Source organism: Chlamydotis macqueenii, chromosome 7, assembly GCF_036417535.1.
Source record: "Chlamydotis macqueenii isolate bChlMac1 chromosome 7, bChlMac1.mat, whole genome shotgun sequence".
Taxonomy (NCBI): Eukaryota; Metazoa; Chordata; class Aves; order Otidiformes; family Otididae; genus Chlamydotis; species Chlamydotis macqueenii.
In genome coordinates, this window is record NC_141562.1 from 17,035,935 (window position 1) to 17,063,631 (window position 27,697).

The following is a 27,697-nucleotide window of genomic DNA, read 5'->3' on the forward strand; positions in this document are numbered from 1 at the left end:
CGTCACCATGTCGAGCCGGCAGCAGACGGTAGGGCCGCGCCGCGGGGATGTGGGGGGGGGGGCCGTGGGGCGCGTCCGCCACCCCGAGGAAACCCTCTCCCCAAAACCCCTGGCACCGCCGCGCTCCCTACGCGTGCGGGGAGACGTGGGCTGCGTTGGCCGAGGGGGCTGAGCCCCGTGGGTCGCGCCTGGTGAGTGCCTTCAGCTGAAGGCTGGGACCAGCGCCAGAGTTCTCCCAGTTGGGGTGCACCCATCGCTTCGCAGGAGGATGCCAAACCCACGGCGTTGGGTGCTGGCGGCGAGCGCTGTTGCCGCGACTTGCCCCACCTTGGCGCAAACGCCTGGGCGAGGTGCATGTCCTGCGAGCACCTGGCCCGCAGGTTGGCCACGCGTCCAACGCTCCGCTGGCGTTTCGGCGAGGACGCCATCCCGCACGGAATGCTGCCAACTTCGCTGCCCACCACACCGATCCTTGTAGAGCGGCCGCCCCGACAGCGAGGCCGAAGGTTGGGTCAGCGAGAGGGCTGAGCGACTGCCCCGCTCACGGCTTTTCGGGGTCCCACCCCGGCGGGAGAAGCTGGTGAGACAGCCACTGCCACCACCGATCGGCTTTCAGCCAAGTTTTGGAAAAAAAAAAAAAAAAAAATTAAAAAAAAAATAGCCAGAGCGTAACTCGGTTAGAAATTAAAATTGCAAATCGCAGTCATGGCCAGAAATAGTTTTCCGCTTGCCAGCCCTTCCGTCTTGGATTTGGCGTGTGAGGTCTGGGTCCTTCTGGCTTCACATGAATTTTCCAGATTTTAAATCAGAACCATAAGAAATCTTGACTTAAGTCTCTTGGGCTGGTTGATTTTTTTTTTTTTACCTCGTTGTAAATTTTTCAGATGGATTTGATGCATTTTGAACACGCTGGTAATCCGTCCAGATAGGAATGCAACCAAAACCACGCGTAACAAAGGGTGCCTGTGCGGCAGGGTGTTCTTGGAAATACGAAAACCTGTGGTTTAGGGATTATTTTAGGGAAGGGAGGTGCAAGATGTGAGCTGTGTATGGGAGTTTTGTTTGTGTGACATGAGAGAGGCACTGCTGAACTTCCAGAATAATCCCTCTCCCTCGCCTCCGCCCTGGGCTGGAAAAATGACCTTTATAAACAAGATTGCGGCTGACCTTCGTACGGTGACTGTCAAAACAGGTGCTGTCTCGTTGACAGTTGTGGGTGTATTTTCATGTGCTGATCTGCCAGGTAATGCGATAGAATGAGAAAAGGCGTGATTTCAGTAATTACAAGAGTTTTCGGTAATTATGATGAAACAGCGATGATGTCCCATTCATGATCCTCCTGGTCTGCTGCCAGGGAGGTGCGTTGCACAAAGCGTGAGTTAAGTTCTTGCTCCTGAGGCAGTCTCAGCGGCTCCCCGGTCGGTATCAAAGGTACGGGATGAGGCATTTCGCGGTGATGGGGGTCCCTCGATCAGCACAATTATTTGCGTATGCACGTGGACAGTTGCGTTCCGTCTCAGTGCAGTTACACGCTGAGGTTCGGGAGGGCTGGGGCAGCGCATCAGAGATTTTGCCTCACGAAAGAGCAGGCAGCAGCACAATGTTCTTTTGCAACTTTCAGCCAAAACGTTGTAGCTCAGAGGAGTTTTAACGTGGTGGTGAATTTCGCATGACACTTTTTGTAGCTGCAACAGCCGAGATGGGCCCGTTGGAAAATGAAGAAGGGACGCACAGAATAATTTTCCTTCCTGAGATCCCTGTTAGTACCACAGCTCGTCCTTCTGCTGCCCCTTATTTAATCCTCATTTTTCATTCTCCCAGTAACACGAATCCTTATTACTCATAAAAATCCTTATTACCAGTAAAATCTCAGGTTTTACCACTTCTTCGTAGCGTGGGTGATGTGTTAATTCTTCTCCCGCAGATGAGGTTTTGTGAGGCTGGATGTTTCCAGCATTGTTCACTGCCCAAGAGGATGTCAGCAATGGGTTTTGCAGGTGACGTTGGTTAGCTGTCAGCTTTTGAAAGGTGCGGTGGCGCTAGCTGTTGCGAGATGGACTGGTGGCATTATTTGACTATGCTCCTCATTTCGGAAATGGAATAATTACAAGCCTGGAATTTAAAACCCAAGGAGTTTGAGGCTAGCTTGAGGATGCTTTAATTGCACACCCATTTATTAATAGACGCTTATGGTAAGGTACAGAGAAGAATTTTCACTTCTGCACACGTTGTCCCTAAAAGTAAACAAGGCACCTTAATTCTGCTGGAGACCCAAGACCCGATGTGCAGGAATTGATCTTTTGCTGGTTCGTATGGAAACGCTCTCTTCGTGTCTGCTGATGACAGTGCCTGAGGCCCTCTACGTGCCGGGCAGTGTCCTTCTGTTCAAAGACCTCATTGACAGAAAGCAGTTACTTCTGGCCGGTTCCAGGACTGACTTTTTGGAGAGAAGAGCGGTCTTTAATGATGACCTTAAAGACTTAATGTTCCTTACACAGGCCTCCTGTGTGTGCCGGTGGCGAAATCCTGCTCTCAGGATTAAGTACGCCATGGAGTAATTGCAGCGAGCGGCGCGGAGCTGTGGGACTGCCCTTGTTTATTGTGCGGGCTCTCGCACAGCGCGTCATTCAGGGCAGAGCGCTTCTTGGAGCCCTGTCGAAACGGCGGCTTGTTCTCCCTACACCTGCGGCGCCGCTGGTATTTCCGCAGCTCGTTACCTCTCCTTGCCGAACAGCGTTTTGGTTAACAAGCCGGAGGGTACAGATGGTGCAGTGTGCGCTCGGGGAGACGGCTCGCTGCGATGCCCAAACCCATGGGCACGGCCCTGCCCTGGCAGGGCTGGCCCCTCGCCGCGGTGACTGGCTGCGTGGGTGTGTGGGCAGCGTGGCTCGCCGTCTCTCGTGAGATGGAGGTGTTCAGAGCTGGCTGCCGGCGTCCTGGCAGCGGGCGGACACGGTCCTCGCTGGCTGCTTTCACGGGGTTTCTCGGTGGATTCCTTACAGGTGCTGAGCGGACAGTGAAAGCCCGGTGCTGAAACTGCCTTTTTCAGGGTAGGTGTTACAGCTCTGTCACCTGTCTGGTGTTGTAACGGTGTCTCCAGGAAGTGGAACGGCGTGGCACGCGGCATCCCTCGCTTTCACCGGGATGCTGCTTCAGTAGCCCGGCGGATCACAAAGCTGTAACTTCTGGGAGTTCGGTTTTGCTTGTGTAGGGCTTATGTGCACAGCTGCAAATTATGTGGTCTTATTTAAACATGAATTAACATGTAAAAATAATTTAGATTTTTTTTTAAATTTATATAAAGAGAAGGAAAAAACCCACAAGTTCGGATGACAACCCTGAGGAAATGCGAAGAGGCTTGGTTTCTTTGCCTAAAGCTATTCTCCTGTTGGAGAACCTGCAGCCGCAGGGTGGAGTTCGGATGGACCGGGTGATGCCACAGGCCGTGCGGTGACGTGTGTACAGCGTCACCGGTTTAATCCCAGAGCAGTGTCAAATAAAAACATTATTTGAAAAAACCCCAAACCGTGCGTTCATCTCCAGCACGCTTATTCTTTGCCCTTGCCTTGAACGTAAGGACCGACACGTCTTTAAGGATGTTTGTGTTCAGAGCAGCTCTGCGTAGCTCAGCACAGCAGTGCTTGCACGGGCGTTGGCGCGGCAGAGCCCTGGTTTCGGAGAGCTGGCGTGGCTGGGTGCGGGGCAAGTTACTCACGACAGCGTTTCTGATGTTTGATCCTGCCGTTCACAGGCCTTGGCTTCACAGCCATGACTTACTTTGTGAGGCGCAGCACCTAACGCGTTGCACCGAGACAGTAAAAGGTGATTGCTTTCTGGTTGCTCATGGCGTGTCAGTATTTCTTGGTTTATTTTCTATCACTTTTTTTTTTGCTTTATATCTCTTTTCTTCAAAGATCCCGGATCGATCAGCAGATTAACTGTCTCGATACGCCGTTATTTCGACTTCTCTTGTTTCCTGTAGATCTTTCCCCTGTTCTCCCTGTTTCTTTCCAAGTCCTTTGCTATTAAAAAGTTCCCTTTCCAGTCTGTTGCCCCCACCTTGCTGCTTCGTTAACTCGCACTGTTTTGCAGGGCTGCCAGCGTGCCAGACCAGTACGGTTTGTTAGCCACACTCGGCTCTGTGAGAGCAGAGATGCTCAATTTGGGGGATTTCAGGGAAGAAAAACCAGAAAAAGTTGCAGGCTCCTAAATACAAATGCTTCTTTCTTTCCATGGCTCGGGGAGGCTGTGCCCTCCAGGGGATGGGGGACAAAATAACCAGCTTGGTGCGGTCCAGCCCCAGAAGCTGCGAGCTGGCTGTGTTTTGCAGGAGGCTTTGGGGACGGAGCATCTCCCAGGGCTGTAGAAAGGCGTGCACGTGGAAAAGCGGAAGGGTTTTTCTGCTGGGGCGGGTGGTTCCTGCCCAAGCCACGCTTCCCTCCAAGGCTGTGCTCGGAGGTTCATCTTTTGCTTTCCCAACAGGACTCGTGGCTCCTTGGGCTTTCCCTTTGTCTCCCAGGGGCCTTGTTTGGAGGAGCGCAGCCGAGCACCGCTGCTGTGGCGGTGGTCAGCACAGTGGGTGCCGTCTGCAGTGGTGGCCGGGGCGCCTAAACCTGACCCTAATTTCTCCACCTCCGAGTCGAAGCACTTTGAGTCAGCATGTTGTTTCCTGTCCTGCTGCTGGATCCCTGGATAAATCCAGACTCCAGCCTCATCTGGTTTTCAGGTTGCACCGATTAAGTGACGGCCAGTTACAAATCTCTGCCAAAACCTGTAACTCGGGCGTAGGTTGCCTTCCATGCTCTCCTTGGGCAGCCCCTACGAGTGGTTTTTGGCAGGACAGTGAGTGGTTTTGAAGACCCCATGCTACCCCAACATGTGCACGGCAGCTGCAGCGTAGATTTGGGCAACGGAGATTTTGTTTTTCTGGAGGGCTTTCAAGAGAAGCACTGGCGTGCTTGCATTCTTTTTTGTCCTGGCCTGATGTTGATCCTGGAGGGTGCCTTTAAGTAGCCTTTAAAAACAAAAAGGCCTTGCTTATCTGAAACCAGGTGTTTTAGATAAACTCGCAGCCCCGCGCCCACAAAAGGCACGGCATGTGAGGCCAGTATTAACGCTTCTAACGATCTGCCCTGCCTTGAACTTGTACTTTGGTCACAGTGCTCCTGCACTTTGCTATCTTAAATGTCCACTAAGAGAAATGCCATGTAATTCAGGTTACTGTTTATTAATTTACTCTTGTCCTGAGCGGGGTGACTAATGATTTTCTCCAATTTCACTCTGAATCGCAGCTGTAGGAAGTGAGAAATAGCTCCTTAATGGTCTCGCAGCTTAACGGTTCCTAGGTGAAAATTTACTTGGAGTGTCTCGTTAAGGAAAGGAGGGATGCAAAAAAGCCCGGTCAAGGCACTCGGCGTGGATGCGCGTCACGAAGTGGGACGCTCGGAAGTCAGAATTTTGCCGGCAGGGCTGGTAGCTCATTGCTCGCGCTGCCTCTCGTCCCTCGCAGAGCGGTCCTTTTCCGTTTACTTACAGCTTGGCTCGGTTACAACTATGTGTGTCAAAAGTTTTATCTGCTGAGTGGGTGCCAAAATGTGTTGGCCTGTTTGGAGAGCAGAGCTTGAGAAAGGAGCCAGTTTGCGTAAATCTTTTTTTTTTTTTTTTCCTTACATGACTTCTCTTTAGATGCAGCGCCTTGGGGTTTGTTGAGATGAGCCTTTTTGTGCATCTTTGGAAAATAACCGTTTGTACCTACATTTCCAAGACTTTCTGACCTTGAGGTCTTGGTGGTCTCTCTGGCAGAACAAAATGTTTTTTTCGATATCAAACCATTTCTCAGCTTTCCGTTGTGGTGCAAAAAAGTGTGTCAGGTGGGGAGGTCATTTTTCAGGCCTGCCCAGCCCTTCTGATGGGAAGATTTTTTTTGTGTTGCCAATGGGTGTGGGAAGAGGGAAGAAACCTTCGTTTTAGAGGAGGTGACTGCTGCTGCAGGGGGCTGAGTTGCATGCTTGCCTCTGCCCGGGACCCTGGGCATGATGCTGGATGAGTCACCTCAACCATGGCTGGGGCAACTCATTGCATCTGGGCCCGTCTTTGCAAACCTGCTCTGAGACCATGGGAATGGATGTGAGCAGTGTCCAGCTCTTGGAGGTACAACATTAAGTCCAGGGAAGCTCCTCTTCAAACATGTGTCATTTTTATAGGGCTTAAATATTGCTGGAGCTCAAGGCTTGATCTGCTCCTTGCCTTACTCTCTGCTGCTCTTAAAACTGGGGGTGATGCCATCCTCAGAGAGATCCTGGCAGTCTGCTTGAGCTTTTGAGGGACCAAGTAACAATAATCCCCAAGGAAAATGTGTAACTGTCCTTCAGCCAGCCTTTGAATAGCGTGTGCCAACTAAGACCTGTGCCTCCACCTGGTTTAGGGAGAGATGAGGAAAATGCTGAATAGCCGCTCGCTCAAGAAGAGTACAATGTTCTTGGTGCTGCCCTAGGCGAGGGTCTAGGTAGCCCTGCATGCCCTCACGTAATGAAAAGCCCATCCTGCAGCTTGTGGGAGTCAGATGCACAGGAAGCCTTCGTCCTGATGTCTCCAGGCTTGAGTCCTCAACTTGGACTGGGCTGATGAGCTTGTTGTAGGGTGGCACATTCGATGGTCTGACTGGCCAAGAGAAATACCGAGGGGACTGGGGGGTACTAGGGGAGGGGAAGGTCTCCTTGGCCCCGTCGGTGGTTTCCAGCAGCAGCCAAGAGCGGGAGCCAGGGACGAGCTTATGGCTGGGACGCCGCAGTGCGTCGTTCCAGCTTCCACTGGTTTACGACTTGAGATACCAGAGGCCCTGCCTTTCTTGCTGATAGTCCTTGATGAACTTTCCTTCCATGAATTCGTCTTAATGGTTTTTTCCAGCCAAGTGAACTTTTGGCCTGCCCAGCGGAGTTCCCCCGTGTCTTATGTGGTGATTCTGGCTGAGTTTCCCCGCAGTCCTTCCTGCTGCTGCTTTTGCACTTTGCAAACCATACAAAAATCACTGAGGCAGAGAGATGTCCCCTGCTGCCTGCTGGTGACTGCTGGCCGTTGTGAAGCCAAGCGCGTGGGGTTCAAGGCGCCAGATTCAAGGCTGCGCATCCATCCTGGGTACCGACTGAGGCAGGGAGCGGCACCGTGTGACCGCAATGCTGAGCCCCTGCCAGCCCCAGCTCGTGCCCAGCTTTATTCTTGCAGCAGGCTGCCACGGTGTCCTGCAGAGGAGAGGAGAAGATTAGTTCTTTTACAGAAATATATGTGTTTTAAAACCTGATGAAGCTGCTTGAAATGCAGATCCTCTGTAGCTCCCACTGCTTCTGAAGCCTCTAGAGCTTCTCAAAAGGTACAGGATTTCTTTCCTCTTCCCTGAGAGGGATATGGTGGGCTCCAAACCTTGTGCCCAGGTTGTTTGGAGCCAAGATGGGCTTGGTCCCACCTGTGCTAGCTTGAAGGGTGGAAGGAGGTTCTGCTTTCTTACTTAGCAGAAGATGGAGCTGCTGTCCCACCAGCCTGCTCATAGCCATGCTGAGATGTTGGCCTCCACGTTTGAAAACCTGTTGCAAACCGAGTTGATAGGGACACCAAACTGCTGAATACGTCTGACCGCCTTTTGTGTTAGAGCGGTGCCGGTTCAGCTTTTGAAGGTATTAACTTACCTTCGACGGTCCTGGTGCGTTGAACGGATTGCTGGAGCTCTCAAAGGGAATGTGTTTGATGACACGGGGTATCGCGCTGACGTGCTGGCTCCAGGCGTTCGCTGGAGGACCCTCTGGGTAAGCCGGTCCTACGTGGTGTCTCTGAACATCAGAGCTGGTGGTCTTGATTGGATCTTAGAGCTGAACAAAATTTAGCTCAGCTTGCACTCTCCTGACACTACCCTGCAGGTTCTTCTGTGCATGGTGTTTGGTGCAGGAGCCCTGGCTTGTTTTAAGGGACAGGGTGCCTGCCTCGCCACGGTAAGAGATGGGACGTGTACAGCGACCTGTTTGCCGTAGGGAGCCACAAGCCAGTAAGTAAATTCCTAAATCTTGTATTCAAGAAAAAAAAAAGATTGCGTGTAAATAAAATTCCTACTTGGACATTTTTTTGATACTGAGGTTAGTGTGTAGTCAAAATATGTACCCTTGTCCTCCTTTCCTCTCGTCCCTGAAAGCCGAGGGACCGATACTCAGTTCAGCAAAACTACAGCAAAAAATCCGCCGGGCGCCGGATTTGCCGTCGGAGGTCAGCAGGCTACGCCATCTCTGTGGTTTTTAACTAGTCACCCACTTTCTGGTCGTGCAATTCCCTTTTTTTTGTTTGAGGTAATTTGGCAGAATGGCTCTGAATATGAAAAATGGGGCAACCGTGGAAGGGTTTTGTGTTTAAATTGTTATTTTTGTCAGCGGCTGACAAGATGCTTTGTTTGTCAAATATTTGTTGCCCATGCAGCCGTCCTTTGTGATTCTGGAATGAAGACGAGAAGATTGTTTTTTATAACATCTGGCCTGGCCTCGCAAACTCGCCTGAAAAATGTTGGAGCACGGGATGAGTCACTAGTTTTCCTGTGTCGAGGAAATTAGAGTAGTGACATCATCTAGTTCCGAGATCAGGAAACGCCTGACGTGGGCACCTTCCGAGAGGCAGATTTCAGCGCCCAAGCTGCTGGTGTGAGGTCGCAGAGTCTAGAAATCAGCGGCTGATTTGCAAGGTGACTGCAACGTGAGCTCCTGCACCGAACCTGGTTTGGGGTTGGTTTTTGGTTGTTTTTTTTTTTTTTTTTTCTGTCAGGGTTGTATAAAACTTGATTGTGGTGACCCAAAACAAATTTATAGCAAGAGAAAATATGTTAGCTTCCATCAAAAATAAGGTCTTGCTAAGAGCTCAAAAATTCCTGCGGGTTAAGGAAAAAAAAAAACCAGTTTAGCTAACACCGCCTTGAAAGCCCGGTGTGTTAGTGGTGTTTGGCATCTCCAAGCGGCTGTCTCCAAGCTGAAAGGCTGCTTGTTTCAGGTAACTGGGACGTCTCTGCTGGTCTCCTGAAGATCTTCTGTGTTACGTTCCTGGCAGGGGACGGGGGCTGAGGTAGCAGTGCCAAAAGGAACAAGCGTCCATGGCCAAGGGTGCCAAGGAGCCAGTGCGGTCTGCTGGGGCCTATTCAGAGCGCTGGATAAAGAATGGGAGCCCAGTTCAGCGTCCTGCCCACTGCGAAGGGACGCTGGCAGCCCCAGCCCCGAAACCTCCGCAGGGTGTTTGGTGACACACCTTTCTGCTCACGTGCGGGTGGTGGGAGAGGAGGCGAGTCCCGCGTGCGGGAAGGAGGGGGGATGACGGAGCGGGAAGCAGGAGGGTGACGCGTCAGGTGCTCGCAGAGTCCCGCTTCCCCGTCTGGACCTGTGAGCCAGGCTCGGCGTCATGGTGGTGGGGTCCTGGGAGCAGAAATGGGCAAAATTTCCAGGGTAACTCCGTCATGGTGGGGTTTTTCCCTGGGAAAGGCTGGAGCTGATTTTGAAGCATTTACCGCCTTAGTCCGTTCAGTGAATCAAACTCAAGTTTGGGAAAAGTCTATGGGTTTAGAGTTACAGGAGCTAAACTGGGAACTTCAGGGACTCTGAGGTTTCTCCACCATTCTTCAATATGGTCGTAATCAAATCTTTGCTTCCACAAGCAAAACTCCCTCTTCACTCTCTTCTTCCTTTTGTTTTCAGTGTAATAGTTTTGCTTTTCTGCAGCAAATGACTCTTTCACAGAAGGTTTTCCCCCTTGTTAGTGGTGGACTCTTTATCTTCTCCATTATGTCAGCTCCCCTGGTTGCAAGAGGAGCTGTGGGAATTGCCCTGGTAGAACAAAATCATTTTTAATGGAGAAGTCCCATAAACTTAATTTTTGTGCGTTGAATTCAACAGATAGGGCAAAAGAGTCTATTTTTTTTTTTTTTAGTAAGATGGCAAAACTTGTGAGAAGATTTTAGACAGTAGGTTAGATCAGTTTTCAGAGGCTTAAGCAAGTGTTTGACTTCAAACTTGGAAGCTTGCTTGATCATTTTATAATTTTAAAAGCCTGGTTTACCATTTGCAAATATGATCAGCTGAAAACATTTCGAAAGCCTCTATTTTTTGGTTTTTGTTTTTCTCCTGGACAGATGTTCAGGCTGCAGTACCGAAATAGGGCGTGTATTAAACACTTGACTGGAAAAAAAAATGAATCATATTCCTAACTATGTGAGCTAGCCCTATGAATAAAAACGCAGCTCGGGGAGCCCTGACCCTACCCTCGCTGCTGGGTCGGGGTTTCCCCGGGGCCGTGAGCGCTGCCAGCGCCAGTTGGATGCTAACAGTGTTCGTACAAGCGTAGGAGCCTGGCCCGTCCGCTGAGTGATCGGGAGGAGGAGATGCTGCCTTGCGTCCTAAGGTCTGGAGTTTATACGTTCTTGAATTTCCAGTGGAAGGTGGCAAATCATCCGTGCGATTCGTCGGGACACCCCTAAATGTTGTTCATTTTCTATTAGTCGTGCGCTGGTTCTGCTCCTAAGAGATGTCAGCCGTGGCTGGGAGAGGCCGCCCAGCTGTGGTGCACGTAGCTCTCAGGTGAGAGGAGAAGATGCTCCCTGATGACGCCTCTCCTGGGGGTGTTCGGTTTTTGTGGGCAAGCACAGCTGCTCCCTGCCAGGCCCACTTGAGGGAGAGCTGTTGGGTAGCACTCAGAGCAGAGGACACTGGTGGTTCCTGATTTCCAACAGGTCTGTGCCATGGCGGACTCTCATGTCTCAGGTCCCATCTCCTTGTTTATTGCCTCTGCCTGCAACCTGCTTCCACAAAGCAGGGGAGCATCTGGTCCCACCAGGGTGGTGGCCGAAAAATTGGTTTTTTTGGAAGCCAGGCCAGGAGTCACTTAACAGTTGGCTCAGTCAAGCCTGATCTTAAAGACACCTGAGATCTTGGTGTCTCCCGCTTTGTCAGCCTCATGGAAAGGTTCAGTAGGAGGGAAGGCCAAAAGCAGAGCTAGGATTTGGCTTCTTGTTCTGCCGCAGCCTTGGTGCAAGGTTTGGAGCCGTGTCTTTATTTTTTTTCTCATTTCCTAGATGAGGTAAGACAGGGTGGGCTGAGCACTGAGCTCATGCAGATGCGGCCAAACTTTTCCAAGGAAAGTGGAGAGCGTGGCAGTGTCTTTCTTAACCGTCTGGCTCGCAGAGGCCGTGTGGCTCTTCTTTGACGGTGCTGCTGGGTCACTTATTGCCTTGCTTGGAGCCTTGTTTGGTGCTGAATTAGAGGTATGAAGTTCCTCTCCCAAACCTCGCTCCTTTGGTGTAGACTACCACAAGAAATGCATACCAGTGTCCCTAAACCGTCCCCGCCGAGGGGCCCAACATTCAGGCGTGAGTGTGTTGCGCTGATGATTGGATTATCTCTTTTAAATACGTTTGGCTTACGATGGTGAGGTTAAAACCATGAGAATAAACTTGGTACAACAGCCCTGCATCTGATTAAACCCCGTCCGCCACTTATCTCTGCCTCCCAACGGGCTTGCAGTACATGCTCTTGCTAGATTAAATCTCTCCAGGGTTTGCTCTTGGGTCACTGGTGCTTATTTTTGGTGGCCCCTTTGCTCCCTTTGATGGTGCTTCAGCTCTGGCTTCCCCAGTTGTGTCCCAGTTGGTGGATGGTTAGGTGGGAAGTCGGTGTTTCCTGCTGAACAGCCCATTCCCAGCCAAGCAAGCTGCCAGCCCAGCCATCCCCCACGTGCTCGTGTTTTTTTACTTTTGGTGTAGCTGGTGACAAGAATTTCAGTCGATGTGTGGCAGGTGGTTGCCCAAGGTTAGGAAGAATATACCAGCAAGATTATGAAAACAGCAGAAAAATCAGGGGATTTGGAGCTCTCTCCAGAGCTCCCAGCAGGTAGGAGATGTCTGACAGTGTTGCTGAGTTGCAAAAATGCCCTCAGTGATGCTTTCCCAAGCTCCAAGAGATGCCACCGTGCAAAACAAAAGCTCTGAGGTACACGCACAGTGCAGATTTACGGCGCAGCAACGCGTACTTTTAACATCTCAATCTCATCACGTCAGCCATATAGGAATGTGTTAGCTCCTGCGTCTTCCCGAGGCACGGACGCTGTCGGAGGTCATCTCCTGCAGGACAGATCCAGCAGATCAACATTTTGCCAAAGCAACCGTGCGGCTGGAGTTCCTACTGACGCCCAGGGCGTGAAAGAGATTCGGCACACGGGTGCGTTTCTCCACGCAGAAATATCAGTCTTGTCTGTCGTGGTTTGCAAACAAATTGCAAAACAGGCACTTGGTGATTTCTGGAGTGCTGCGCTTGAGGAATGTGTAACCACCGGGCGGGCGCTGCGCTGCGGCAGGGGAGGGTTCGCTGCGAGCTGTCAGGAGCCTGCGTTTGGGCGCTCGTGGTTTGCTGAGGGTCCTTGGCCGGGCAACGCAGAATCTCAGAGCAATGCCAGAGTTCAGCCGGGAGTAAACACAGCAGAAACACGCCCGAGTGTCCTGGGAGAAGGGATTATTTTCGGCTGCTGCGTCCTCTGTGTGCGCTCATTTAGTCTCGCTGCCGAAGCCTGAACCTCTGGGGACAGGTGAAAATTAAACCACGGTGGTGCTACCTCACCTTTGCAAGCTCAAAGTGTTCAAGCAGACTTTTAACAACCCCCTGAAGCAAAACAAACAAAACACAGACCATCTTGAGCTACTTTTATTTTCTGAGTCATCAGGATGGGTCAGGCTCACTCACAATTTTCAGGGTCAGGTCTAGAGAGATCTGAGGTTTTTGTTATGCTGTGATACTGACAGCACCTCTTCCATCCCCTACACTCCAACCCCCACATAATTGATTTCATCCGTGGAAACCACTGCGGAAGGGGGAAGCAATGATGGGGACCTGCTCCGGTGGCTGCGGCAACGAAAGTGGGAAGCAAGAGTCCTGGAGTGAGAAGGTGCATCGCTGGAGGTGGTTGAGACAACAGCTCTGGAGACGTTTGTAGCCCAGAGCTTCCCGTCAAGTCATGCAGTGGTGGCACAGGGCGGGGAACTGGTCACCTTGGGGCAACCAGGTGTTGCATCTCCCTCCCAGAGCTGCTTCCAGTGCAGTCTCACAGTTGCGGTGCTGACGTTGAGGCTGGTTGAGATTTCTCACTGTTACTGTGATTATTTTGGACACAGCTATTCTTACCGGTCCGTTAAACTGTTCTGGAGTGGGGTAGCCGTTCCGCGTCCCCCTGAGCAGTTGCAGGTGGCAGATTTGTAGGTGTGACAAGGCTGATTTTAGAGCCTTTTGCTAAAATTGAGTTGCAAACGGGCATGGAATTCTGAGCGTCATTATAAATCGCTGCGGTGGGAGATTGCTCGCTGCTGGGCTGCTGGTTTCTCTGAAAGACAATAATAAAAACAGATGAGGAGAGGAGGTATTTATTCTCTTCTGTTATGGAATAATTTTGATTTCTGTGCAGGCAGAGCCCTCTGTTGCCTATAAAATACCAAGTCTCCAATGAAAGCTTGTGCCCTTCCTGAATCATGTTAAAGTGTTAATGGCCCAGCAAGCAGAGGAAAAAAACCTCGAACTGTTTTGCTAACACATTTAAAAGTGACCTTTTACTTCATTGTCTCTCCCATTCATCTTTTTTTTTTTTTTCCTTGTCAAAATATTTTTCTTGGACAGATGAAAGATGATCGCTTCCCTGCTGTCACTTCAGACCTAGAAATATTTATGTGGCGAGATGTAAACCATGGGAAAGCCCAGACCTGCTCTTGTACTGGTGATACAGAATGGATAAACTACGCTTGTGAAGGATCCGGCTGGGGAGAAAATATTTATATCTTCTTTCCCTCTTGAGACTTTTCCTTTGGCTGCCTCATTTGGAAGCGTAATCCTCGCAATTAATAAGGTCTTGTAGATATTTCGTGTGCAAAAGGCTGTCTTGAAGTTCCTGGAGCTGCAGGGCACTGACGGTCTGCGTCCCGGCGGAGAGGCTGGGGCTGCTCTGCACGGAGCAGGTCAATGTTAGGAAGCACCAAAATTCAGGCCTGCAGCTCAGTGTCGTGCTGGTCCCTTGTTTGTGCCGGGAAGCGCGTGCGTACGTGTTAGGTGCTGTTTTCTCTGCCTCGATCCCACCGTCCCCCGGCTGGGTCCTCCTTGGCTTCACCCTTTTGTACCAAATTGCCAAAGTGCGCTGCAATGGGTCGTGCGGACCTTTAACAAATTTGTCCTTCTCTCCCTTGTATTCGTCCCAGCTGAGAGGTGACCCAAGTGTTTTGATTTGCTTTCTTTTCCCCAGGGATCAACCAATGTGGTATACCAAGCCCATCACGTCAGCAGGAGCAAGAGAGGCCAAGTCGTTGGTACCAGGGGCGGATTTCGAGGCTGCACGGTTTGGCTGACAGGTATTTTCATCTGGGTGTGGAAGCGTGGCTTCATCTGTGAAACTCACTTGCGTACATGGGTATGGCTGGGAGGCGGGGATTTGGGATCCGCAGGAAGCGTCAGCGTTCCTTGTGAACTGGGAATTGCAAAACATTTACACGTGGGAAACCGATACGCGGTGCTGGCGCAGCAAGACGTTCTCCCTGGCTGCTGCTGCCCCTGACTAATGCTCTCATGAACCTCACCGCTGCTATCGCGCTCCTTTGAACGTGTCAGGAGCCCTGAGGGTCACGCTTCTCGTTCCCAAGTGTGTGGCTGAGGAAGCCTTGGCTCAAACCCAGCCAGCCCTTGGCAGTGAAACATGCCCGGGGTTGTCCGAAACAGCACGCGGATGTTTTCATTCTGGGTCGGTGGGAAGTTTATCAGAATGCCTAGGTTTAGGGTGTGAGCTCGTGAGCAGCACAAGGAGGCAGTCGTCTTGTCTGCGGAATAAATGCTTGCAGGCAGCGAGTCGCACTGGAACTCATTCCTTGCACAGCCATTTTGGGTTCCGTATGGTTTTTCTCCTTTTGTACGCCTTTTGGTGTGTTGCCTTTCTGTTCTAAAGATAGACTCATTGTTTGGGGATTAGGGGCTGCTAGACAAGATGATTGCATTTATTTTACCCCACTAATATGTACACAACTCTGTCTTTTGCCACTTGTCCAGTTGTTTCTTTGCTCGTTAAATATTGGTGTTTTCTTTGACTGCCGGAAGATGTTGAAAGACGCACTTGGAAGGGTTTGTAAAGCCATTCTGCTTTGCCTTCCTATCAGCTTACGTGCTAGATGTTGGATTAAAACACATTTCTGCTTTGTTCTCCTCTTCAATTTTGAAAGGAAGGCCAGCGCCTGATCTGCTTCAGTGTAATTTCTGAAGCCAAAAAACCTATCCAGGGCAATTTCCTTCTTTTTTCACATATCACTCAAAGATCCTGCATCTGAAAGGTTTGAGCTTCTCTGGCTGATGATTAGTCTTTGAAATAGACAGTGATCTCCTCACTTTCTATAAAGTTAATTAATTTTAAGAGCCTATATGGAAGGACGTTTCATTGCGTGGCGTGTATGGATTGAACGGAAGGGCGTTCGAATGCCCTGCGTTGCCAGCTGAGGAGAGCCCAGCCAGGTTTCCTCTCCAGCACAAACGTGGCTGTTCTGCGTCAAACCGAAAGTCCACCTCGCTCAGGGTCTTGTCTCCGAGAGCGCTCAACAGTCAGTGTCATGCGAAGGGTATAAAAACAGGTGAGCAGGTGATGCTATCTCCATGGGAGATGCTCTGAGGCTAAGTGTTTCCTGCGGCAGGTGTGGTGTTTGGGGATGTTATCTCTCCTAAATGCGCTTCCATCTCAAGGAGTTTTCAACTCACAGGTCCCCACCCAAGGGAAGGAGGAGTTTGCTGCTCCAGTTTAGTGCTTTCTGACTCAGCCAGTAGCCAGTGCTTTTTGTACCAGTGGCTGGAGCTGGGATGGGAAGCAGCCACCTTCTGGATTGCTGTCTTTCTGGCTGATGACTCCAGGAGACGCAGGCAGCTGAAAACGTGCTGGCTATCTACACAACCGCCCTGCTCCTGCTCACGTGGATCTGTGGGTGCTGCTCCTGCGGGAGCAGGTGTCCGTGGGTGCAGAGAGGCACTGGCTGCTGCTGGAGCCTGTCCCACCCCACACAGTGTGGCGAGACCCTCTCCTTGAGTCTGGGAGAGCAGCTGGCTGTTTGTAGGGGGAACCAGAGGATGAAGATGCTGAGAGACTTACAGGCAGCAGCATCCTTTCAAGCTTCCCCTACTTACTGGTGCCTGTTTGTCCCACCATGGCCTAGCAAGTGGTGCTTTTGCAACCCTGCTGAGTTGAACCTCTCCAGATATTGGGGTACAGCAGCTTTTCTCAGGGTGTTAAAGCCACCCTTTCAATAACAAGGGTTGGCCAGGGCTCTGTGGTGGTAACCGTGTGCTAAAAAGGTGAACCCAACCTCGTTCTTTCCTGAAGCAACTTCAGACAGGAGGAGTCTCGTTGCCAGTGTCCCAGGAGGTATTGTGTTACGCCGTCATTTTCACTCTTTTGACCTCAAACCTGAACCTCACATTTCTGTCTCCAACAGGCCTTTCTGGAGCCGGCAAGACAACCATTGGCTTTGCTCTGGAAGAGTACTTGGTCTCTCATGGCATTCCTTGCTATTCCCTGGACGGCGATAACGTTCGGCACGGCTTGAATAAAAACCTGGGTTTCTCGGCCGGGGACCGCGAGGAGAACATCCGCCGCATCGCAGAGGTGGCCAGGCTGTTCGCTGACGCTGGGCTCGTCTGCATAACCAGTTTCATTTCTCCTTTCGCAAAGGTAAACCCGCTGCATATTCCGCTCAGAGAGATCTGTGTGGAGGACTTCCTGTGTATGCCACCAGGCGCTCCTTATAACTTCTTAACGTGTTCAGTATTACAAAGGGATTAAAACGCAGAGAAGGTTGAAATCTCCCTACGGAGGCTCCTGCTACTCTCCTGGCAGAAGAGAGGCGTGGAAACAGCAGCCTGTCATGACACTATCCCTGCTCTGTTTGAAGCAGTACTGATTGTGTTTTTGTGCTTCCTGAGAACACCAAGTAGCTGCTGTTATCAAGCCAATGCAAGCAGTTCCTTTTTTTGTCACGGGGCAGATAATTATTCACGTTCTAAAGTTCTGCTGTGCTGCTTAACGTAGAGATCTTCTTGATGTTTCCGATGGAAAAAGCTGAAAACAGACCAAAGTTTTAGATTTTAATTTTTTTTTTTTAAGTATCTTTAAAGAAAAGGGGGGGAGGGAGTTGAAAACCCCATACTAGAATGAGTGTAAAATTAACAAAACTATACCGGAGACTAATTTACCTGTGTCAAATTCCAGGGCATGTCCTGTAGTAGGAAGGTGCTTGCTGCAATTCAGACACATATGATTTTCCTGTCTTCCTTCTAACAGGATCGTCAAAATGCTCGGAAAATTCATGAGGCAGCTGGACTTCCTTTCTTTGAAATCTTTGTAGACGCTCCTCTAAATATCTGTGAAAGCAGAGATGTGAAGGGCCTCTACAAAAAGGCAAGAGCTGGAGAGATCAAAGGTACAGAAGAGCTAGCTCTTACTTTGCCCTCTGCTTTCCGATGCGTTGGACAGCGTGTCGCTGCGGTCCGATGGAGAGCCGCATTACTAAAGGCTCTTTGTAGCGCACAAGAGTATCCTGTTTCCCTACTTTTGCTGTCACAAGTGTCGCTTGTAGTACCCGGCGTGATGGAATGCTTGCCGGTTGTTTGTTCAGCTTTGTTGGCTCTAGGGCACCGAGTGTTACATTAAATAAATTTAATTTGGGTTTAATTGTCCGTAGGATTCACGGGGATTGACTCAGAGTACGAGAAGCCTGAATCTCCTGAGCTAGTGTTGAAAACGAACGTTGCCTCGGTCTCTGAATGTATTCAGCAGCTGGTGGAGCTCCTCCAAACACAAGTAGGTCGTTTTTGCTTGTAAATCTGCTTTCGGAGACGGAGTTTTTGCTGCGCAATTAAAAACCAGTGTGTTGCTTACAAATGCCGTCCGTCTTTCTCTTTCAGAACATCGTGCCCCATGGCTCCATTAAGGATGTTCTCGAGCTGTTCGTACCTGAAAACAAACTGCATAGCGTCCAAGCTGAAGCGGAGATGCTGCCGTCTGTGGAGATCACTAAGGTAGCGTCACATGCGGACGCTGGGTGCAATGCGCTCGTTGTTTAGCTGTTTGAAGGGTAGGAGCTTCATAGAATCATAGAATGGTTAGGGTTGGAAGGGACCTTCAAAGGTCATCCAGTCCAACCCCCCTGCCAGGAGCAGGGACATCCCCGACCAGATCAGGCTGCTCACAGCCTCATCCATCCTGGTCTTGAATGTTTCCAGGAATGGGGCTTCCACCACCTCTCTGGGCAACCTGTCCCGCTTCGGCGGGGACGTTGCTAGAGGGGGCTGTGTCCTTTTGTGCCTGTGCTTTCCAGCGAGCTGCAGCGTGGTCCTGGTCCTCAGCCGCGTTCTGCCATGTCTCCACTCCGTGCTGTAGCAAGCCGAGGCCGTCAGCCTCCTTGGCTGTGTTAGCACAGCCCTGCAAGAGCTGTGCTGTGAAAATAGCTGAGTCTGGCTTAAAAAAACCCCCCAGACCACCCCCCATGGCTTTCTCCCCCTTTATGAATGCCCTGTATTTGGAGTAAAGCAAAAGTTGCGGCAGAAGGGGAGGAGAAGCAACCTCTGAGCGTGACCTGGTGACAGGAGTGCCGTCTGGGTTTGTTTTGCAGCTGGATCTGCAGTGGGTGCAGGTGCTGAGCGAAGGCTGGGCCACCCCGCTGACCGGCTTCATGCGCGAGGCGGAGTACTTGCAAGTGATCCATTTTGGCACCCTGCTGAATGGTACGGATCCCCGTGCTCTGCGTGAGCGGCAGGGCGCCGCGGGCCGCGGTGCTTACCTCGCGGTGTCTCGGCGGGCAGCCCTACAGAAAAGCTTAACGCTCGGCCCTGTGTCCTCCTCCTTCCCTCTCGCGTGTTAAACGCCGGGGCTGGTGAAGGACCGTGGGGGCCAGGAGGCCGTTCTCCAAAGGGTACGAAAGGCGACAGAGTGAGTTCACCGTGCTGCGGCTCACGGCTTTGACGTCTCACGCGGTGCCGTTTCAACGTTTTGGCAGCCGTTGCGTAGCTCTTTTCATGCTTGGTTATACCAGCGTAAACAAAGATGCAAACCCAACGCCAAGTAAGCAGGGAGGCTGCCAGGCGGAGTCTGAGGTGGGAGGAGAAGGCAGCTGTTCCTTGGAAACAGGAGCAGAGTCCGATTTAACTTTTTTTTTTTTTTTTTCTGTTTTCCTTCTTATCCATTACCATAACTTGAAATAAATCAGCTTTACCTCTTCATTAGCAACATGTTAGGGGTGCTTCATCCCTGGAAGAGGCAGAGTGTTCAGGCAGTGGTCTGTAGATGGTCGCTGCCGTGGAGGCTGGGGCGGTGGATGCTCCTGTCCCGTTTCTCAGCTGTAGATGTGACTTCCCGTGCACGCAGGGCGCTCGCTTTGGGTTTTGCTGACCTGACAGCGATCTCCGGCCTCGGGGGTTTGGGATCTGGTGAGCGAGTCACTTTGAGTCTTGCCCACTTTCTAGAGGATCCCACGGTCGTGCAAGGCAGCGACTTCCCGCTGTTACTGGGATTTGGGCACCGTGCGGGAGGCATAAAGCTCAGGACTGGAGGAATATCTGTATGGGGGTTTCGGCTCTCAGACATGTCGTAGCCCTTTACCTCCCGCCTCGTGCACAAACACTGTTTGAAAGCACATGTCCTCGTTATCAGACCCCAAGCCGTGGTCTTTGAGCTGCCTGTTGTGCCTGACGAGGCTGCAGAGGCGCCCCGTAATGACCGCATTGCTCCAGAGCTCCACAATTTGCACCGGAGGCTCGTCTCAGCAAGTGTCGTGTTTTTGGGGTGCTCCCCCAAACCCATCGGCATCCTCTGGGGTCCGCAAGCATGTGGTCAGGATCTGTGTAGCTCCACGGGGCCAGGGACAAAGCCCAGGACACCTCCTTTTGGGGGGTGGGGAACTCTCCAGAGCGAGGTCTTTGCAGCAGAGGGCATCAGCTTGTCCACCTTGCTTCCATGGAGGTCTCCAAACTCAACATCTGCGTGAGCAGGCCCACAGGGTGACATCTGGGCAGGCAGAAGAACATCCCTGGTTTGCTTGGATGAGCTTTAGGAGAAGGTGGAGGGTTTCCATCACATGGTGCTGAGACTGCGGTGCGTGTTGCCAAAGAGAGGTTTGAGGCTGGTCTTTCTGGAGTCATAGCTCCAGCCCTTTTGCTCTGGTGGGCATGCGGTGGTTTTGGCAGCTCCCAGCTGTGCCTGGAAGGGCTGCGATCCATGTTGGTGGACTCGTGCAAGCCAGCGCTCCTCTTGCTCCGACTTTGAGCAATGAATCCCACCGTGACACTACTAACAGTTGGGTGGACAAGGTCCTTTGTCTAGGGGTATGGTGGCCACCAGGAAGAAGGTGGATCTACACGTGGTAATAGCACTGCAGAGCCTCCAGCGCTCTGCCCTCCGCGCCAGCGACGCGCGCCTCTTGTCAGGACCGGGTGACCGCGGAAGTGTGGGTGTTGCATGTCGCTCCCGTGGTGCGGCCCGCGTGGGACGGGTGGGCGCCGGAGGGGCTGGGGCGGCACGCGGAGGACCCTGCCCACGGTCGGACGGAGCTTGCCGCAGGTTTTAAATGGGCGCCTTTGGCTCTTGAAATGCAACCGGTGCCCGTGAGTGTTAATTACCTTAATTGTGTTTGTGTTCTCCCAGGAAGGAATCGCTCTCTAGCTGGTATGTATGTGACTGCTCTTGGGTCGTACAGAAATTACTTCAATTTAGATTTTTTTTGCTATAAAGTGATTTTCTGAGATTTACCAAAAAAAAAAGAGAATTATTAAGGCCTGACACAGCCACAGCCTGGTTATGATTCAGCTGATTACGAAGCGGCGCGACACACCCTGTGTCCTGCCAGCTGCTCTCCACAAAAATCCCAGCCACCTAATTTTGTAATTACCTTTGCTGGAGTGATTCTGGTTTTTTTTTTGACTCTACGTCTTGCATTTGGAAATGGAACACAGGGATCCTCAGCTTCAGCATCGTTTGTTGGTTTCATAATTCAGCTTTTTCCACGCTGACTTTAATGACTGATCTCTGGTTAATGTAATTTAAATGTGTGAAGGTGCTGCGGATTGGGTTCCCTGTGACTGTGGCTGTGATTATTCATGAAGGTGCTTGAAAATTGCTGTCGTAAATGCAAACATTTTAATAAAAATATATTAAAAAATATACATCATCATAGCAAAATCCTCAAATTAAGACTCTCAAATCAGAAGAAATGGAATCAGTGATTTGTTTGTGAATGGGAACCCATGGGAGAGACCGATTCTTCGCTATTGATGCCGGGGTATCCAAGAAAAAACGGGAGGCCTGGGAAACACTGAGGTTAGAAACAACCCGTGCCAGCGTAGGCTTGTTATATACGGACAGAAAATAGATTGGGAGCAGGCTCTGCGGAGATAAAAAGGAGGAGGAGTAGCGGCATAGAGATATCCCGAGCAAACCAGAGAAACAAAGCGGAGCGTGATGGCGTTTTCCCCGGTGGAGGAGGCCGATCAGGAGGTGTGCAGGGAGCGGGATGCCCCGGGGAGCACCGAGCTGGAGCAAATCCAGGGTTGCATTTACCAAGTAGGTTTAAGCTTCTCAAAGAGACTTTACAACAAGCTAGCTGGAGAAGAACCAGCCTTTCCAGGAAGATAGAGAGCGCGGAAGGTGATGGAAAGCTCCAGGTGTCTTTGAGACATCTCTGGCCCAAAGATAAGGAGCTTTCGTATTCCGCTAATGTTGCTATTTATTAGCAGTGCAGAAAAAAATGGGGCAGTGGATAAATTTACCGAGTGATGGTGAATCTGCCAGCTGGTCCTGGGAAATTTGGCTCTCTGAAGGGAGAAGGTGTGCCTCTGAAAACCTCTGTTTACTCGGTGCCCAAGGGACGTTAAAATCCTCCCCCTCTTTTGCCAGACGGCGTTGTCAATCTGAGCATCCCCATCGTGCTGCCCATCACCACGGAGGACAAAGAGCGGCTGAAGGGCTGCGAGGCATTGGCGCTCAGCTACGCAGGGCGGAGGGTGGCTGTGCTGAAGAGCCCCGAGTACTTCGAGCACAGGAAGGAGGAGCGCTGCGCCCGCATCTGGGGCACCACCTGCATCAAGCACCCGCACGTCAAGGTGAGTTTGTGCCCTTGCTGCTCTGGGAAACCTGGCTGGGATGGGAAATGTGGGCGGGGGCTGGAGAACTGAACCTTTCCAAGGTTTTGAGGGCCATGGGTGTCCTGTCTGCTCTCCAAACCCAGCTTCTCACTGAGAACCGTCGTGTCCCTGGCAGGCAGGACTTAATTTTTAGGCTCGTGAGTTGCTGCTGAGCAAGAGCAGCAAATAACGAGCGCAAGGTGAAAGGGAAGATGAGCACACTGCTGAGGAGCATCGTTCACTCGTCTTCACCGGTGTGCCTACATCCAAAGGTGCCGTTCAGTCCCCACGGGCGCTGCAAGGATGTTTTCTGCCTGCAGTGAGCTGGCGAGAAGGGAAGATCACCCTACAAGCAGAGTCAAGCCAAACAAAGGAGAGTGGGAAAGGGAAAAGGGGATATTTTGGTGTCCCCTCCGTGATTCACGTGGGTGTAATTCACAGATGGTGATGGACAGCGGAGACTGGCTGGTTGGCGGAGACCTGCTCGTGCTGGAGAAGATCAAATGGAACGACGGGCTGGACCAGTACCGCCTGACACCGCTCGCTCTCAGGCAGAAGTTCAGAGAAATGAATGCTGGTGAGTGCCCTGGGCTAGTGCCGGTGACAGGGCTCTTCTTGCCCTACCTGGCATCAGGAGACCTGTGTCATCTCTGATGACTTCCTCCCAAGTTCACAGCACTTGCCACATTGCTCCTGTGTGCTCCCAAAATGGGATTGTCGGGTGGGGCGAGCAGTTAGGTGAGGGGTCTTCTCCCAGGTGTCTGTCCCAGCAGGCTGGCAGGCGTCAGACACCCACCTTCGCATTGGGGAGGGAGCCTTGTCCTTCCTGAAGGTGCCACCGAGCCTGGGGAGGTGGCAGGTCACTTCAGAAGCCAGGGAACTCAGTGGAGGTATCCAGTGGTGTGTAAAAACGTTGTAGGAGAGCTGATAGGTTTGCAATCAGCCCCAAAGGAAGGATGTGCAATGAAAATAAACTTGGCAGAGCGATGGAGAGGCACTGCATGGGTATGAAACGCTCATCTGAGGTATTTAAGGCCTCGCTCATGTGAAGACAGGACACACGTCTTACGACGTACGTGTCTCATGACTGTGTCACAATGTGCAGCGTGCAGACGGAGCCGCAGGCTCTGCTGGCCCGCACAAGCCTGTGACCCTCTGAATCTTTCCCTTGTAGATGCCGTCTTTGCATTTCAGCTGCGCAACCCTGTCCACAATGGGCACGCCCTGCTCATGCAGGACACGCGGCGCCAGCTTTTGGAGAGGGGTTACAAAAACCCCGTGCTCCTCCTGCACCCCCTGGGAGGGTGGACCAAAGATGACGACGTCCCGCTGGAGTGGCGGATGAAGCAGCACGCAGCGGTGCTGGAGGAGCGAGTCCTGGACCCCAAGTCGACCATCGTTGCCATCTTCCCCTCTCCCATGCTCTACGCCGGCCCCACAGAGGTAACGTAGCTGTCGGCTGCTCACTGTGACGAGGCATGAGGCCAGACTGTACCGCCGTGCCCTTTGTCCCTGTCGCGCAGGGACACTCATTTGCTTCCTCCCAGCGGTTTCCCTTCTGTCCCTAAATCGGTGGGATGAAAGCGGTCGATGCTGAACCTCCCCCGAGGGAGGAAGGAGAGGGATGCATGGGCAGCCTGCACCTGTGCGGGGTGCAAGGGCTGGTGGGCGCTGTCTCTGCGCCTTCAAAAAGCAAACTGCTTCCTCCGTCTGCTGCCAGATTGGAACAGGATCAGTTCCCATCGCCAGCGTTTCCCTTGAAATACGTGTCCTTGGGAGAACCATGGTGTTGCGTCAGGTCAAAGCCGGGCAAGATGAGTCTGGGCGGCCTGATCGCTCTGAGAAACCGCAGCTGGGCTGCTGACGCATCTCCTGCCTTCCTGCCTTCCTTCCTTCCTTCCTGCCTTCCTTCCTTCCTTCCTGCCTTCCTTCCTTCCTGCCTTCCTTCCTGCCTTCCTTCCTGCCTTCCTTCCTGCCTGCCTGCCTGCCTGCCTGCCTGCCTTTCCTGCCTGCCTGCCTTGCCTGCCTTCCTTTCTGCCTTCCTTCCTTCCTTCCTTTCTGCCTGTGGAGCGCCAGGGTCTCTTTTGCAGCCTGCGGCGGCCGGCTCAGTCGCTGCTCAGCCCTCAGCCGGCATTCCTCCTGTCTCTCCTTTGCAGGTGCAGTGGCACTGTCGAGCTCGCATGATTGCCGGGGCCAATTTCTACATCGTGGGACGCGACCCTGCAGGCATGCCTCACCCTGAGACCAAGAAGGACCTCTACGAGCCCACGCAGGGAGGGAAGGTCCTCAGCATGGCGCCAGGCCTGACCTCGGTGGAAATCATCCCCTTCCGGGTGGCTGCTTACAACAAACTGAAAAGGGCCATGGATTTTTATGACCCAAAAAGGTAACGCAGGCAGCAGCGTCGCGGTTTCTTCAGCCTACGTGGCGCATGCGGTTTGCGATTGCATCTGGCTTGCGGCTTGCCGGGAGAGAGGGCAAAGTGGTTCCTCTTAAGGAGAGGAGTGGGGGAACCCATGAAAGCCACCCGCTTTCCCCTCCGGGAGCCAACACCAGGGCGACGATGGGTCGGATGAAACTAAAGATCCAGGGAGGATAAGAAGCACAGTTTGGGGCCGAAGTGGCAGTGGAAACACGTTCCTCTTCCAGCTCCGCTCCAAAGAGGAACCCATTGCTGCCAATAAACCCGGGCGTCAAGCCGCAGATGAGTGCCGGGAGATTTCCGGCCGCGCGCTTGGCACGGCAGAAGAGCTGCGCTGGCGACGGCTTGGGCCGGTTGTGCGGATTTCACCCCTGTCTCTGTTCCGCGCAGGCACGACGATTTTGACTTCATCTCGGGAACGCGCATGAGGAAGCTTGCTCGTGAAGGTGAAAACCCACCGGACGGCTTCATGGCCCCCAAAGCGTGGAAAGTCCTAACCGAGTACTACCAGTCGCTGGAAAAAAAGAATTAACCCTACTCCTCTTCCCTAGGAATACTTGTATTAAGAGTGAGCAATGATTGATTGATTCCGTATGACACAGATCAGTTACTTGGCATTTCCAGCGCTCTGGCTGCAGGAGCAGCTCCTGCCTGGGCCAGAGCGTTTTTTTGCTAATCAGAAATACTTCAAGCCTGGTCCTTCTCCCCTCGAAGCCGCCAGGAGCATCCCCGTGGAGCTGGAAGGGAAGGCAGCGGGCCCTTCGCTCCCAGCCGAGTGCGGCCCAGCACAGCCTCCGGGTCAGTTTGGTGCCACCAGGGCCACACACCGGCCCCCGCTGCAGAGCTGGGACCTCAGCACCAGGAGAAAAACGTGTCTGTCCCCGGCGTGGAGCAGAGATGAAGAAGTGCCTTTCTGCTGCCCCTTGCCCAGCGCTGCCCGCAGAGGCAGGAGCGGCCGCTGCAGTGAGGAGCAGTTGCTGCTGCCGACGCGGGAGAGGGAAACGGGCGCACAGTGCTCGGAGCCAGTCACTGCCCTCCAGGTTGTGCCTTAGACAATTTTTGCTAGCAAACAGTGGGATTTTTTTTAATGCCCTGTTTTTAAAAGGATTTTTTAAAATCAACCTTGACCATCAGCCCTTCACTGTGGCCGAGACAACTGCTCACTGTTCTTCCTTGCTTCCTCCTGCTTAAACCCTCTGCTCCAAACAAAACCTGGGCTGCGCGTTACCGGTCCTCTGAGTCCAGCTTTGCGTGGGGACTCTGCCCCGTGCTCACAGCCTGGTGGGCCCGCGGGTGGGGGAAGCTGTGCCGGGAGGCTCCGAAAAGCCCGGGAGATCTCCGAGAAAGCTGAGAGCAGCACGTGAAAACTGGGGATGCCATTTAGGTGCTCTGGTGGGCATCCTCCCAGCTGGCAGCGTCAGATCCCCTTTCCAGTCCCATCTGAAAGGTGAATTAAAGGCAAAACAGCAAAATTGCAGTGTGAGGTGGGTCCGAGCAGCTGTACCCCCTAAATCAGGCGAGAGGCGGCTGGAGCGCTTGCCCTCATCCCTGCCCGTTGCCCTGTGTGGGTACAGCTGACTTGATTTTACTTCGTTTCCGCGGGATGGTGACACTGGCTCCGGCTGGGGGACGGCCAGAGGACGGCAGAAAAGTTCCTGGAGCTCCCAGAGCCTCGTGGGGTGCTGCTGTGCGAGGGGCCGTGGGGCTCAGCCAAGAGCGGGTGGAAAGTTACTGCAGGTCTTATCCTTTTTCTTCCCCCGCCAACACAGACTTTGCCGTTGTGCGAGAGGCTTTTCTGCTGACTGGCAACTCTGGCGGTGACAGCAGCGTGACAACACCGGCACTTTACCCGCCTCTTGCCCCAAGCTCGTCCGGCTGGGCCCGCCGTGTGTCTTGGTGGTAGCCGAGGGTTGAGCGCGATGCCCTGCGCGGCCGGGAGCCCCTCAGCCGCCCGCCTGCGCCCCGACGTCCTGCCCGCCATCGGCGGAGGCTTCCCCAGGGAAAGGGCTGATCCCGCAGCCCCGCTGCGCTTCCCCGGCCGCCGCGCTCAGCTGTGAGGGTTTTTACGGGGCGGGGTGACAGCTGTGCACTTAGTTATTGTAACAACTGCAGTGATCATTTTCGTAATAATTTTCTTTTTAGTAGAAGCCCCAGGACCGGTCAGAATGTGTTTCGAATGAAATGGAGATCGCGTTCTCCTCTTCCCTCCTATACTTCAGTTTTAATTACAAGTGGATCTGCGCACGGTAAAAACAATCACACTTCTGCTTGTAACGCAGGGGAGTGAGCTGCCTCGCCAGCTGAACCCTGGTTTGTTGTGGCCATGGTGCGGTGTCCGAGACTATGCATGCCATTGGGAATATTTTTGCAAAAAAGTTTTTTTTTTTGTTCACCAACTCTTTGGGGGTTTTTTTTTGGTAGTGAGTTGTGTAGGGTTTTTTTTAAATATTCCAAGCAAAGAGCCCAAAGCTGTTTTATACCTCACGACAAGCGCTGCGCCGCCCACGTTAGCTGGAAGCACAGAAGCACCGGTGCCTTTTACACTCGGGCCCTCTGGCAGGGACCTGGGAGACAAAAGCAGTGCTCCCGTTTCTGATTGCAATATTTATCATTTTAAAGGAGTGAAATAGTGCTGTTGCTGCTCGTCTTAAAATAATTATGTGGTTAAAACAAAACCATCCCTGCAGTAAATCCAAATGGTTACAGCAAAACACAAATGTTGTATTAGGCTTTTAAAATAGCGTAGTGTACTGATTACCTCTGATTAAAATAGAGTATGTGGACTAGGGTTTGTTGGTTTTTTTTTTTTTTTTTGGTAGTGTATTTATTAAAGACATGAGACTGGAATTTGTACCTCAACTGATGCATCTCATGATTTAATATATTCTGAACTTGATACTCTGCTATGAAACACTCACTTTTAGTACAAATAAATATTTATACCTGTAAGTGGCTCTCACGCTGTAATCTTTTCGGGGAAGATGCCAACCAGAGGGTTCATCTGGGGCCGTGACAGGACTGGGGCGGTGGGAGCTTGTTCTCATCCCGACGGACCTGCTGTGCACAGGCTGTGGGGCTCAGAGAGCGCTGCCGCCCA

General features: G+C 52.2%; 1 protein-coding gene across 2 annotated transcripts; it reads left to right on the forward strand.

Moving 5' to 3' along the window:
* Nucleotides 1-27,549, forward strand: PAPSS2 (3'-phosphoadenosine 5'-phosphosulfate synthase 2). Of its 2 annotated transcripts, XM_086752350.1 has the most exons (13): nt 1-28; nt 14,284-14,389; nt 16,502-16,737; nt 17,347-17,485; nt 17,747-17,865; nt 17,970-18,083; nt 18,677-18,788; nt 20,704-20,724; nt 21,952-22,157; nt 22,620-22,755; nt 23,353-23,621; nt 24,335-24,564; nt 24,991-27,549. In XM_086752350.1, the coding sequence occupies exons 1-13, from the start codon at nt 8-10 to the stop codon at nt 25,130-25,132; spliced, it is 1,851 nt and encodes a 616-aa protein (XP_086608476.1). In that variant the 5' UTR covers nt 1-7; the 3' UTR covers nt 25,133-27,549. The 2 variants fall into 2 exon arrangements, with proteins under 2 accessions (XP_086608476.1, XP_086608477.1); XM_086752351.1 differs by lacking the exon at nt 20,704-20,724.
* The last annotated feature ends 148 nt before the right edge of the window (nt 27,550-27,697 follow it).